General features: G+C 46.1%; 1 protein-coding gene across 2 annotated transcripts in view; it reads left to right on the top strand.

Annotated features, from left to right (window-relative positions):
• The first annotated feature begins 4023 nt into the window (after positions 1-4023).
• COL5A1 (collagen type V alpha 1 chain) overlaps positions 4024-13886 on the top strand; it is a 317689-nt gene continuing 307826 nt past the window's right edge. Inside the window, exon 1 of one of the 2 annotated variants that reach the window (XM_075905279.2) lies at positions 4024-4647. In XM_075905279.2, the coding sequence (XP_075761394.1) occupies positions 4554-4647 (94 nt within the window). In that variant the 5' untranslated portion in view covers positions 4024-4553. The remainder of the gene's footprint in view (positions 4648-13886) is intronic. The other variant, XM_075905278.2, reaches the window with a different exon arrangement.

Here is a 13886-nt window from a genome sequence, read left to right on the forward strand (position 1 = left end):
AGTCAGTGGCTCCTCCTAGCACAGCGGGGTGGGACACTTTGAGCCTGCAGCCCTCGGGCTCTCATGATTGCTGATTAGACCACACCGCTGAGAGGCTTTTTAGCCACCAGAGCACCAAAGTTCTGGACCACTGCCTCCTCATTCTTTGCCTCATACATTGGTGAGTTTTCTGCCTGTAGTGCTGGCGCGGATCAGTAATATTACATGGCACTGCCCATGTCCTTCTACGCCAGTCTCTTGGGGAGCTTTACAAACACTAAGCCGCAAAACCTCTCCTCATGCCTTCATTTTCGTTGTCACGGCCCCAATGGGTAAACTGAGGCACAGACGTTAGGGGTGTGTCTAGACTACAGGGTTTTGTCGACAAAAGTGGACTTTTGTCGACAAAACTATACCTGCGTCCACACTACAGCTGAGTTCTGTCGACATAACGTCGACAGAACTCAGCAGATTTGTCGACGCTGGTAAACCTCATTTTACGAGGCATAACGCCTTCTGTCGACAGAGTTTCTGTCGACAGAAGGTGTTATTGCATGTAAACTGTCCTTTGCGTCTACACTACCATGTCGACAAAGCAGCTTGCTTTGTCGACAGAACTGAATGTAGTGTAGACTGACCAACAGCCAAATGACCGCAGACTGGACCAACTCCAATCATAAACTGCAGAGCAGCAAGGCAGTATTGCGTAATTACAGCCGTTGAGGACAGCACTAATACCCGGTTAGAGAAGCAAGGTGCGAGTCCAGTTCAGAAGGGTCAAATCCCATCGTCCACACTCCTGCAAATCAGTGGGAGGTTTGCCAGAGGATATTGCAAGCCGTAAAGCTGGCCAGCAGCCAGCACAGTTGAGAAGCTTAGGAATGACAGAGGATATGGTGAGATCTCCCAAAAGATCAGTCCCAGGATCCATGGGGGAAATCTTGGTTCCACTGACAGCAATGGGAGTTGGAACACTGATTTCAATGGAACCAGGAGTTTGCCCAGTGGGCATACACACAACCGAGGTGTACGGTACAGCCGTGAATCCGAGCAGCAGTGGAATGGAGGAACCCTGTATTGGATACAGTTACAAACTGTAACTAGTGTTGCCTTAAGAGCATGTAAAAGTTTTACCACACGTAACAGCTTTTCAAACTTTTTTCTAGGTCCATTTTCCAATGCGCTTCTGATCGCCCTGAACTTGGCAGTGGAGTTTTCACATGCTCATCGATCTATTCAATGTTAGGGTGGTCATAACCATTTCCCAATTTGTTGTTTGCAGGGCTATTGTGGCCACATTGGGCCCATGGTCTTACAAGTGACACGGTGGGCTAGGCCATATCTTTTACTGGACCAGCTTCTGTGGGATGTCTCGGAAGGAGTGCTGTAGAAAGGGATCTAGGGGCCATACTGGACCACAAGCAAAATATGAGTCAACAGTGTGACACTGTTGTAAAAAAGCAAACATCAGTCTGGGATGCATTAACAGGAGTGTTGTGAGCAAGACACGAGAAGTCGTTTTTCCGCTCTACTCTGCGCTGATTAGGCCTCAGTTGGAGTATTGTATCCAGTTCTGGACACCACATTTCAGGAAATTGGAGATGGTCCAGAGCAACAAAAATGATTAAAAGTCTAGAAAACATGAGCTATGAGGGAGTGGGTTTGTTTAGTTTGGAAAAGAGAAGACTGAGAGGGGACATAATGGCTTTCAAGTACCCTAAAAGGGTGTTACAAGAAGTAGGGAGAAAAATTATTTTTAACTTCTGATGATAAGAAGCAATGGGCTTAAATTGCAGGGAGGGAGGTTTAGGTTGGACATTAGGAAAAACTTCCTACCTGCCAGGGTGGTTAAGCACTAGGATAAATTGCCTCGGGAAACTGTAGATTCTCCACCAATGGAAATATTAAGAGAAGCTTAGACAAACACCAGGGATGATCTAGATCAATGGTTCTGAACCACCAACGTGCAGACCAGTGCCGGGCTGTGAACCACTGGCTGCCAGGCCATGGCAGCTGCCAGAGCTGAAGCCGGCTGTTTACGGTTGCCCCGTGGCAGATTGGTAACATTTTATTTGCATATCTTCACATTCATTATTTGCATAAAGAATATGCAAATACACAAATAAAATATTGCCAGTCCACCAAAAGTTTGTGAATGGGTTTGCCAGTCCACGGTACAAAAACGGTTGGGAACCACTGATCTAGATTGGGAGGGCAATAAAACAGCAGCGGCTCAACAGAGTTAGACCCTGGTGGGCTGCTACCACTATATTTATCTGTGCCTCCGCAGGTATGGGTATCGCCGCTCCCACTGGCCCGGAACAGCGATCTATCCAGAGCTGTGATCTCCAGACCTGAAGAGGCTCAGTAAATATGGCCAACCTGGTGGATGAGATCTGGCCTGTGGGCGGGTCTTGGCTCACCCTTGGGCTAGATCAGTGTTTCTGAACCAGTGGTACAAGTACCCTTAGGAGTACTCAAGAGAAGTCCGGGGAATACGTCAACACAACTGAAACTTGGAGAAAACTGAATTTTTGCTTTACGTTTTACAGAATTTTATTATTTTTGTACTTTTTACACTCATGAATTTCATCGCCTGCCCAGCTACGATTAAGTTGTTTTATTAAACGTGTTGCAACAGTAGAAAAAATGTAGTGTCTGAAAACTGTAGGTACTGGGGGTACTTATAATTTTTTAAGGGGTGCTTTATAAAAAAAAGGTTGAAACACTGGTCAGACGGTGCTAGGTCCTGCCCGGAGTGCAGGGGTCTGGCCTTGACCTCTCAGAGTCCCTTCCGGTTCTGGCATTCCACCTTTCAATGATAGTCAAACTGCCCTAGATCCCAGTGTAACTGCCCTAGATCCCAGTGTAGTTGGGAAGCAGATCTCTTCCCCCAGCACAAGTGGGTTCAGGGCTGGCCCTAGCATGAAGCAAACTCAGGTGCCAGTCTGTAGGGGGCGCCACTAGGACCCAGAGTGTAGAAAAGTGTGTCTGCTGCTGGTGCATATGTAGGTAGCAGAGCAGTGCCATGAGAGGAGTAGAACGGGAAGGAGACAGAACTGAGACCTTTCAAAGTTATGGCTCACGCGAGGGGGCATCATTTGAGCTCCCGGCCTCAGGTGCCAAAATGTTGTGGGCCGGCCCTGAGTGGGTTCCATAAAAGAAATTATCCCACCCACTTTCTCTAATAGTGATAGAAATGTAGCCGTGTTAGTCTGGTGCAGCTGAAACAAAAGACAGGACTATGTAGCACTTTAAAGACTAACAAGATGGTTTATTAGGTGATGAGCTTTCGTGGGCCAGACCCACTTCCTCAGATCAAATAGTGGAAGAAAATAGTCACAATCATATATACCAAAGGATACAATTGTATCCTTTGGTATATTTATTTATTTATTTATTTGTGACAATTTTCTTCCACTATTTGATCTGAGGAAGTGGGTCTGGCCCACGAAAGCTCATCACCTAATAAACCACCTTGTTAGTCCTTAAAGTGCTGCATAGTCCTGCATTTTGTTTCACTTTCTCTAATGTCCCCATTAACTTCCCCCACGCCCCTTCCTCCCACGCCCCGTTCACCTGGTGCTCCCCAGTCTTTGACATCTAAGGCTGCTTTTGGAGGGTGCGTTTGCAACTTTGGTCCTTATTGCTCAAGACCCAAGAAGCACACAAGGCGCCTTCCAAGGCATCAAAGACTCAAGAAAAGACCCCCCCAGCCCCCTCCCAAACCTACAGCAAAACTTGCAGAGTTCCTTTAACCGGCCTTTGGACTCGGGGTGCCGGGGGCGAAAACCCCACTCCTGCAGCCAAGTTGCTTCTCTGCACGGCCCGGCCAGGTTTTGCAAACTCCTCGCACGGCGCCCGCCGTCACTGCCAGCAAACACAAAATAGCAAGAAAGTTGTTTGCAGCCGCTCGCTTTCCCCTCTCCGGCTGCATTCAAACTTGCCGCTGGGACAGCTCTCGGGTCTGGTTGGAGCAAAGAGACTGGGAAAGCAATCAAGGCTGCTAGAGGGAAGGGACGGGGGGAAATCTCCCTGTGCCACACATTCAATTTTTCCCCCCTCTCTCCTTTTTAAAAACTTCTTTCCCTCCCTCCCCCGTGTCTCCTGGACTCCAGTCGAAGGGGGCCGAGCTCTTGCAGGCTCCTAAACTCTGATTTGCTGCATGGGCTCTCGATTGACAATCTCTGGCATCTGCTTTAAAAGAAGAAGGGAAGAAAAAAAACTTTTCACTCCTCGGTGAGTCAGGGGAAGGGGGACAAGCCTGAGAGGAGAGCCCGAGAAGAATCAGACCTAGAGGAGGAGAGGCAGGAGGGGAGCGAAGAAAGACTTGCTCCCCCAAGAAAGCAAAAGAAGCCAAAACAAAACCACAGTCACACCAGAAAAAGTTCCCCGCATCCTAAGTTCATACCAAACAGAAACAAACTTCCAGCTCATGGCTTTATGAAAAGTTTCTCCTTTTGGGGGCGGGGGGTCTGAGTCTGTTCCTGTGATTTTTTTTTCTACCCCCGACCTCAGGTTGGGTGAGCATTTTGCTCAAGCCTCCAAAGCTGATCCCCCTTTTATTGTGGACCATGGATACACACACCAGGTGGAAAAGAAGAAGTTGGATAAGGACCAAAACGATAGCAATTTTTCTACTCTATGCAATTTCTCAGAGCAAAGCAGGTAAGGCACTTTTGTTTATATGCCTTCTTTGTGTCCTTGGGAAAGAAAAGAGTTGCCTTCAGGCTACAAAAATAGCTTTCTCCTTCCCTTATTTAACTTAGCCTTGTTAAAACATGATTGCTGTTGCCTAATGTGCATGTCATCTATGTTTGGAGCAAATATAGGGGTGAGCAGACCTCAGAAAAAGAGAGAGAGAAAAGCTTGCTTTCCATTGTGCTTTGCAAAACATTTGTCTTTTCTTACCCAATGCATTCCAAAAAAAAAAAAAAAAAAAAAAAAAAAAAAAAAAGTTTTAGCTGCCTAAGTCCTGTGAATGCCATTTGTCAAGGGGCCCATAAAAGGGAGAAATCTTAAAACACAATACTCCCCCCCTCAAAAAAAAAAACAAAACAGATCTGCCAGTTTCCAGGCACACTTTTAAAAAAGGAATAGAAATGATTGAGTGGCTTTGGTTGTTGCAGTATACAGATATGTTGAATTAATTGCAAGCGTCTCTTCTTTGCATAGTTTCTGCTGGGAGAGTGCAAACATTTGTCAAGAAATAATCAAGCCTCTGCTCTCCTGGATCAAAGCAAGAGACCTCAGTGCAAAAAAGCTTTGCTAACTTTTTTTTTTTGGAAGTTTAGAAAGCGTACGCCCTCTATTGTACACTGCCTATACTTTTGTTAAATCAATGTTGCATTTCCCCCCCCTCCCCAAATCATTGTTGCTTGGGTTTGGTAGAAGAGAAATTAAAAACACAACAGTTGGGACAAAACCAGGAATAGCCCCAAATGTCACTTTTTTATATTATAGAAAAGAGAAACAATTCTTTGATTTTGTTACATACCTTTTTGAGAAGAGGGTTTTTTTTGTTGTTTAGTCCTGGCTTTCACAATTATTAATTCTGGAATGCATAGGCAGGATAGATGAATGCTGATGAGTCTACCCTCAAAGTTCTTTGAACTTAGAATAGCTTAACTCTACAGAGGCTGGAAAAGTTACTGGCAAATATCTGTAGACTGAGTACTAAAGATCAGTATTTATTTCAGATTTCCTTTAACAATTCTTTAGGAGGAAGAATAAGAGGAGGAGGAGGATTGAGGGCAAAGCCACTCTGGTGATTTTAAAAGTCAAAATAGGAACCATGCTGGAGTTTTGCAAGACAGCTGGGGTCAGCTGAATGTGGGAAGCTAATGTCAAACTAGGAGATTCCAGTGCTACTGCCGAGCAAAAGCATTTAATACAGCCTGAGTGTCAGCTTTAATTCTGGAGTTTGCATAAGTTCTTTTGGAAGCCCAACTGCTGCTTGGCAGATTGTGTGTGTCTTACCCAGACAAGTCATGGGGGATTCAGACTATAACAGAGTAATTATCAATTATTGCCATTTCAAGGTACTTCTTTCTAACCAAAGAGTCCCTATTATATAAAGGAGGGATGGCACTTGGACAAAAATTGCAAGAAGAATGTTCTTAGGGGAGAGAGCCAATATTTTACATATGGAAAGATAAACATCTGAACTTCAGTGGTGGAATAAACCAATGATCACCACAGAGCTACTCCCAGAGGATATATTGCAGAGCAAATCTGTTGTATTATACCTGAAGTGATTGTCTTTGACTGATAGGGACCGGCTCTGGTGTCCAGGTCACATTTAGAGGAAAGAGTTTTTTTCTGGGACCATTCCCTTTTAAAGCAGTAATTTCCTCCGATGGAACATTGGTGGCCATTGTACTGCTAAATCGTTGTCAATTTCAAATATTTCAGTTAAAAAAAGACAAGGTTTTTGCAGTCCTGTTGCAGTATCATTAGCCAGGGATGTGTTTCAGTAATACCATAGCAGTTTAGATGTACCGCCAGTGTCTGTACTCTTTGGAGTGCTTTTAGGGAAACTACCCAATGACTTCAGGGAGATTTGGGCCAGGAAGATGGAGGTATTCCCATCTAATTACTCACAGGGAGACTCCATGCTTCTGTAACTGTCAGTGTATGGGAAACTTGCTGTTCTGAGTAGCATCTCTCTTTGGAGTGAAGGGTCTTGAATTTTCCCAGCGAGCTTCCTGGTATGATATTGGATTACTCAAATGTGGGAGGAGCCAGATGTGGTCCATTAAAGGCAATGTCTCAAGTCTGGTTAACTTCCTGCCGACTCCAGTTAAGTTCTTTCCCCTTTCATTTAGTCCCAGTTGTATGGGAAAGTTCCTTTTTCCTTTCCCCTACTCGGGAACAAACACACCTCTGCTATTCCACGGGGAAAAGAAACCTAACGAAAAGAAAATTATTTGCACGCGTTGATTTATTCCAGAGGCTGTGCCATAAGGGACATGAACTGGTCTGGTCTCAGCGATTTCTTTCCAAGCCGTTAGCCCTGTTCTTTTACAAGCAGTGTCACATTAAATTTAACTGACAGACAAAGTTGGAGTCTCTTTATTTTTACAGATCCTCATAAAAGCGAATCAGGTTTCTGGGCAAATAGTTTTGGAAACAGCCATTTCCTTTAGTGGTGGAGAAAAGTGTAATAAGAATGCACAGCCTGGCCTTTGAAAAGAAACAAAAATGCTGGAAACGATGAAATATTTTGTTACCATCTGTTGCTTCTCCCCTTGGGTGTTTACATTTGTCTCGAATGAGCTAAGAAAATAATATTCTTAGTTGCTGGCCAGTTCGGACACTTTAATATTTTTCCAGTTGAAAAGGATAGGAGTGGTTATACCAGGAGAAATATGACTCTGTTCGTTGGGAATGGATGTCAGGTGATCGTTCTGATGTCCAATGGAAAACGTGCATTGTACTCTCATTATTTGTCGAGGAGGGGGAGAATCATGCCACCTTGGAACAGAACTCTAAGGATCACTTTTTTCTTTTTTAAAGCTCCAGTAATGCATGTCCCATGCAGAAGGGGGATGTAAAATCTCATCAGTTAACCGTTTAAACCTTCGGTTTAATTAGTTAAGAGGAATCCCAGGGCAGGGACTGCTCCAGCTTAGCTAGAGCAACCCCCAGCCTGTGGGGTTGCTGGCTCCTGTCCCCCCCATGCACGGGGCTTTCATTCCTGCCTCCGCTCTCCCTGCATATGGGGTAGCCAGCTTCTGCTCCCAGCTCCCCCCTTGTATGGGGCTGCTGGCTCCTAACCCCCACAGGGCTAGGGAGTACTCTTGAGTGCGGGTTAACTGGTACCAGGTAAGCATCTCTTGGTAAGGGTGATGCTTACTGGGTAATTACTGATTACCCATTCGTATCCCTACTGCAGAAGTTAACACGGCTGCATCTGAGTCAGCTCACTAGCATTCAATGGACCCATAGTTCCCAAACCAGAGTGAAGGCTTTTCTCAACCCCTTCCCTATAATGCTGCCTCTTTGCCATCGTCTCCTCCCCATTGTCACTTAGAACGGCATCTTGCATTGGATACTGCATCAATGCCATCACCAAAGGGTCAATTCTGCCAGCTACCTTGATGCCACAAAAAGTCTATGGAAATTCAGCGTGCTCAGTATGCAGCATTATTATCTTGCATCGTTATTTTCTCCTTGGCCGTAAAGACCCATGGATAAACACTCACCATGGGATTGGAGAGAGCCTCTTTCATCTCCGGGTTGTGGCGCCTTGCTCCTTCGCCACAAAACGGGCTTAGGAATTGTCAGTCCTGTGCGGCAAGTAATCAGGGCCTTTTAGCCAGCAGTATGGGACACTTCTCTTTTGAGCTGATTTCTCCTTCTCGAGGTTTGAAGGCAGGTGAGTCACTTTGGCTATAAATGATCCTTTAGATCTACAACGCAGATTCCTGCCAGATGAAAAGCTCTTGAATATCAAGATTCATCCTATCAACAAAAGTATTTCCCCTCACGCTTAGGGCATGCAGAAATAATGGCTCGGTTTGAACCATTAGAAGGGGACTGCACAGGGAATATGAATCCTTACTATGGAAAAAGGCCTGATCCTTCTCGTTTAAAGAGACCCAAAGCTCTCCCTTAGCGGTTTTCTTTTTAACCCACAAAGACATGGGAGCTAATCATTAGATTGGCACGGTGCGTCCGGGTCACTTGGACAGGTCCTGGTGCAGTGAGAGTGTGGTTACCTCAGGTATGTGTCCATTAAGTTTCGGCATCAGTCGATAAATGGGGCTCCCGTTTTCTTCAGTTTCGTACCCCTGTAGCGTGGGCCAGGGCCCCAGATGTGAGACAGGAAAGGTGCCAAGCGGGTATGCGCACTCACAAAGGATGCTGCGGCAGTGAGCTCAGATTCCCAGTTTGTGGCACAGGGATTATCGGCACGTGGAGGATAAAAGAGGTTTATTCAGTTAGAGGGGCCGACACACTGCAGGCCCCCAGAGCAAGTGCAGGGGGGTTCAGGTTTACATCCCCTGAAGGGTCGGGGCCTCAGGTGGAAGGGGCAGGCCCGGGGGCAACCAACCCTCAATGCCACCCAGTCCACAGCATGTGCTCCCCCCTCCAGCCTTTAGAGCCACGTGGCATGTTGCTCTGGCAACTGTTCAAAGGAGGCCGAGGTCCAGCTGCCGCCACAGAAGCATAAATTCCTGGGTCCTGGGGCAACTATCCTCTTTTCTGCTCCTTCTCCCCAGTGGCGGGCCTACATTCAGCCACCACAGAAACATGGCTTTGTAGGAATCCCGTAGCTTGCTGGAAAGTCCCGAAGATGGTGTAAAGCACATTTCTGCCCCGGGACTGGTCAAAATCCAACGTGCCTTATTAACCGGGCATAACCCATTGCTTGAAGCATCATAGGATGTGTTGTGGATGGTATTCAGGGCTGCCAACTCTGACTGACGCTGTTCCGGGAGATTTTTCTGGGAGATTTTTTTCCCCTCAATAAGATGTAATGTCATTTTCTTAAAATAGCCCATTAAAATCACTTGGTTTGCTTTCAGCAGTCACCGAGTGCTACAGGCTGATACCGGGAGACTCCAGGGCAACTGTGGAGGGTTGGCAAGGTTTCTCTCTCTGTATGGTGCATATAACTGGTTAAAAGACAGAAAACAAAGGGTAGGAATAAATGGTCAGTTTTCAGAATGGAGAGAGGTAACTAGTGGGGTCCATACTAGGACCCATCCTGTCTGATATAGGGCATTCCATGTAATATTCCATAGTTACTGTCTCTTTTTTCAAGAGCGAGGTTCACCAAATCTGATATACAACTTCCTCTGATTATACCTCAAGTCAGGGTGTGGTTGTGCCAGGAAAATGGGATGTGCCTGGAATGGGATTGCTTCTCAAACCATAGAGAAAAGATACTGAATCTCCAGGCAGGTGAAAGGGGCTGGCTCGAGGTGTGCCCCCCGACCCTTCTGGGACTGCCTCAACCCTAAACCTCCCACCCCCTCAGGTGCCCATTAGGGAGGGCAGGAGGGGGATGAAGCCTTCTCCATTCATACAAGAACATTGCTGGCTGTTCCACTTCATCAGGGAGCGAGGGGAAAGTGCATAGTTTGCTGCATTCCTCACTCTGGCTGCGGAGCACAGGGGGGGGCAGATGAACCTGGACCTGCCCCAGCCGGGGGACTTGCACCCCTTCCCCAGCTGTGCCTGCTGGAGCTGCAGCAGCCATGGAGAGAGGGCTGTGGTGAGAGGGGTGGGGTTGTCCTCTCTTCCTTGGCCTGCCGGCATACCGAACCCCTCCTCCCCTGTCCAAGCCCATCCATTTTCATTTTATTTTCCCCCAAACAAAAATGAATTGAGTTAAGGAGCTGAGCAATGCCGGGTAAATCTTCTCGTGTGTTAGTAAGTGACATTTGGGAATGTCGGGGAAAGTTTGAAGTCCTGCAAATAAACAAAAGTAGAATTAGCTTTTGTCATGTGACAATGGCAAGGAATCTCGAAACTGAGAGCTTTCATCTGAGGCTGAATAAGGAGCTTTATTGGGATAAGGAAATCAGTCTTATCCCTAAGCTAGCCCTTTCTACTCTTCACTGTAGAGTTCCTGCCTCAAAACTTCCTCACCCTGTATGACTTCTGGCTATCGATTTGAAGAACCGGTGCATATGTCCTCACAGCCTCTTTGAAAAAAAAATTATAAGAGGGAGGCAGTGGCATAAAAAAAAGATGTGAATCAGGAAAATGCACATATGTGGCATATTTACTCCAAAACCTCTGCCTTAGTGAAAGTCCCCATTTATAGACACATGGCTCAGCTAATCCAAGGTTGATGTCTGGGTTTGAGAAATAAATCTGTAGGAGCAGACTCTCCAGGAAACAGCTCTTCAGTCGGTTTTTAAAAATAGATGATTTGGCAATTTATTTCCTACCGCTGTCTCTCTCCTCTGCCACCTCACTTTGATCTTTGTCCAGAGTTAAAGTATACTTCCTGGCTCACAAGTTGAATGTTAGTGATAGGGACATCCGTTCACAGAGGGCCTGATACATCTCCCGTTAAAGTGCATAGAAAAATTCTTCTTGATTTCACTGGGTGCTCGTCCGTAAAGCATAACATTTCAATGAATATTTGTGTGTGTTGAGTCTGTTTGAAGATTTCAGGTACTCTGAGCAATAACAGTAAATATATCAAAAGATCATTTTTCCCATCGGATACCCATTCCTTCCTGTTGGATGAGACACCTGCCAGCACTTTCAAAAGATTTGTCTTTAGACAGAAAGGACCTGTTTGTCTAACTGTCCGCTTAGCATGCTAATTATCCATAGATTGTTAAGCAGAGGTTTTTCCAAAGCCACGTAGGAGATATGAATGCCCTATATTTATTTATGTCAAGGGGGCACAGTGTGTCTAAATCTCCTATGTAGCTAAGAAAATTTCTGGCATAGATTTAAAAAACAAACCCAGAAAAGATAAATACTTTGATCACACAGAGCTTAGAATTTTTGCAAGGGATGGAGTTATTTTTCCCTACTACATTATTGGCTGCTCTGGGACCCATAGTTATTTAATTCATTATGTGTGTTTCCAGAGATATTGTAGACCAGTATCAAATGAAGCAATCATTTAAGAACAGAGCCAACAAGTGCCCTAGGGGGCATAAGGGATCTGTCGAAAAAGGCTTTCTTTCTCTACCGATCCCCCTCTAGACTGCTGCTTTTTGCAGACAAAGTGCTGAGTCGGCAAAACGCGGTGGCCATTTTTATGCAAATTAGGCACGGGATATTAAAATCCTTGCCTCATTTGCAATGTCGACCTGCCTAATCTGAATCCCTCTGCCGCCAGAGGGATGCAGTCTAGACATACCCCTAAGCTATGTCTACACTCGCCTCTTCTTGCGCAAGTATCTGCAGAACGTCCACACTGCCCGCCCGCTCTTGCGCAAGGAAATTTACTGTACAGTGTGGTAAGAGAGGGCTTCTTGCGCAAGAGCTACGCTCTTTTTTAACAAGTGTAAACCCTCTTGCGCAGGAGCTCTTGCGCAAGCAGGCAGTGTGGACGCTCGGCAAGGATTTCTTGTGCAAGAAAGCCCTATGGTTAAAATGGCCATCAGAGCTTTCTTGTGCGAGAGAGCATCCACACTGCCATGGGCGCTCTTGTGCAAAAGCACAGCTCGCACATGGCAATGTAGACGTTTTCTTGTGCAAGACTTCTTGCACAAGAAGTCTTGCACAAGATGTTCTTGCGCAAGAAGCCACGAGTGTAGACAGAGCCCTAGAGTGGGTATAGAGGATTAGGAATGGGACTCGGGAGTCCATTTTTGAGTCTGCCATTCATTCACGATGTGGCCACGCCACCCCAACTGGGATTTCCAAAGTGTGCTAAGGGGTTAGACACATGCCTCCCACTGAATTCAAAATCCCAGCCACAGTCCCCGAGTGCTTCATTTTATCCACTTGCATAATGGCTGCGGGGAGGCTGTTTGTTTTTTACCTTCCTCGTGAACCACAAGGGAGGGAATGTGAGAGCCGAGTAATCCGGAAATTGCAACACCAGAAGGGGCCACTGTGGTCATCTAGTTGGCCCTTCTGTATAGCACAGGCCTGAGCGCTTCCCCCAAATAATTACTTTTGGACACACATTGAATCTTGGGTTAGAAATGGCCAGTGATGGAAACTCCATCCTGATCCTTGGTAAAATTGTGGCAGTGGTTAATTACCCTCACGGTGGAAAAACGTACTCCTTGTTGATGTGTATGAAGTGCTTTGTGATTCACAAATGTAAGCAGGGCAGAGAACAGACTTTGCCAGGTGTGGGGAGGGGACCCTGCTCTGGGGCCCCAGAAGGGGCAGGACTGGGGGCCAGCTCCTTCTCACCAGCCCTTCAGCCAAGGGCTCTGGCAGCGATTTAAAGAGCTTGGGGGCGCTGGCCGCTGCTGTGGCCAAGGTAGCAAAAGTAATGTCCAGGAACTCCAGGTCCATTTAAATCACTGGGCACCAGGGCAGTTGCCTCTCTTCCCCACCCTTTCCCCCTCATCACCAGCCCCGAATGGAAGGTATGTTATGCAGATTATATTATCGTTATTATTATTGCCATCTTTTTTCAAACCAGAAGCAATCATCTGCCAGGGTGAAAAAAATATCAACAATCTAGAAAGCCAACTTTGGTGAGAGTACTTTGTATTCTACATTGGGGTCCATCACCAGGGTGAGACCCTTCAAGTGGCAGATGTTAGTCACTCCGACATCTCAAGCCATGTCTAAACTTACCGCGTTGGAGATTGATCTTCTGGAGTTCGATTTAGCAGGTCTAGGCAGACCTGCTAAATTGAATGCTGAGGGAGGCTCCGGCCGGCACCAGTACTCCTGGCAGTTATAAGGAGTAAGGGAAGCCAACGAGAGCCCTATATTGTGATTCCAGTGACTTCAGTGCTTGGCACAGCTCTTAAATAAGCATGCATTGAGGCAGCTTTGATGGGCAGCTTTCCAGTTGCACGATGGCCCAGCTGTTGAAACATGATCTGCTATGGGTGTTGAGTCCCAAGGCAAAGGAAGGAAAAAACAAAACCAAGCATCCTTGGAGACAAGACCTAGGGACCTTGGAGACAAGAGAAATATCCTTCCAAGGAGGAGACGTCCTTGTTCCATTGGATGGACCTTGCAGACATAATGGCTTTGTACTTGAACAGCCTTGTTTGACCACAGGAAGGCTGTTAGCAGTAATCATTAGTACAGCCCATAAATTCACAAGACACATTCCTTGCCCTGAACAGTTTACAACCTAAAACCGGAAAATAGGGACAAAAGTTTAAGGAAGGGAGGGCATGGGGGAGTCTGGAGAAGCGCCTTGAAATAAATTGGATCTCTTGACTAAAAATAAAATTAAGGTGCTTAAGCTTAATATTAATTTGGGATCTTGTGGAGGATCATTTAAT

The sequence above is a fragment of the Pelodiscus sinensis genome, chromosome 23, assembly GCF_052426305.1.
Source record: "Pelodiscus sinensis isolate ZL-2025 chromosome 23, ASM5242630v1, whole genome shotgun sequence".
In the NCBI taxonomy this organism is placed as follows: Eukaryota; Metazoa; Chordata; order Testudines; family Trionychidae; genus Pelodiscus; species Pelodiscus sinensis.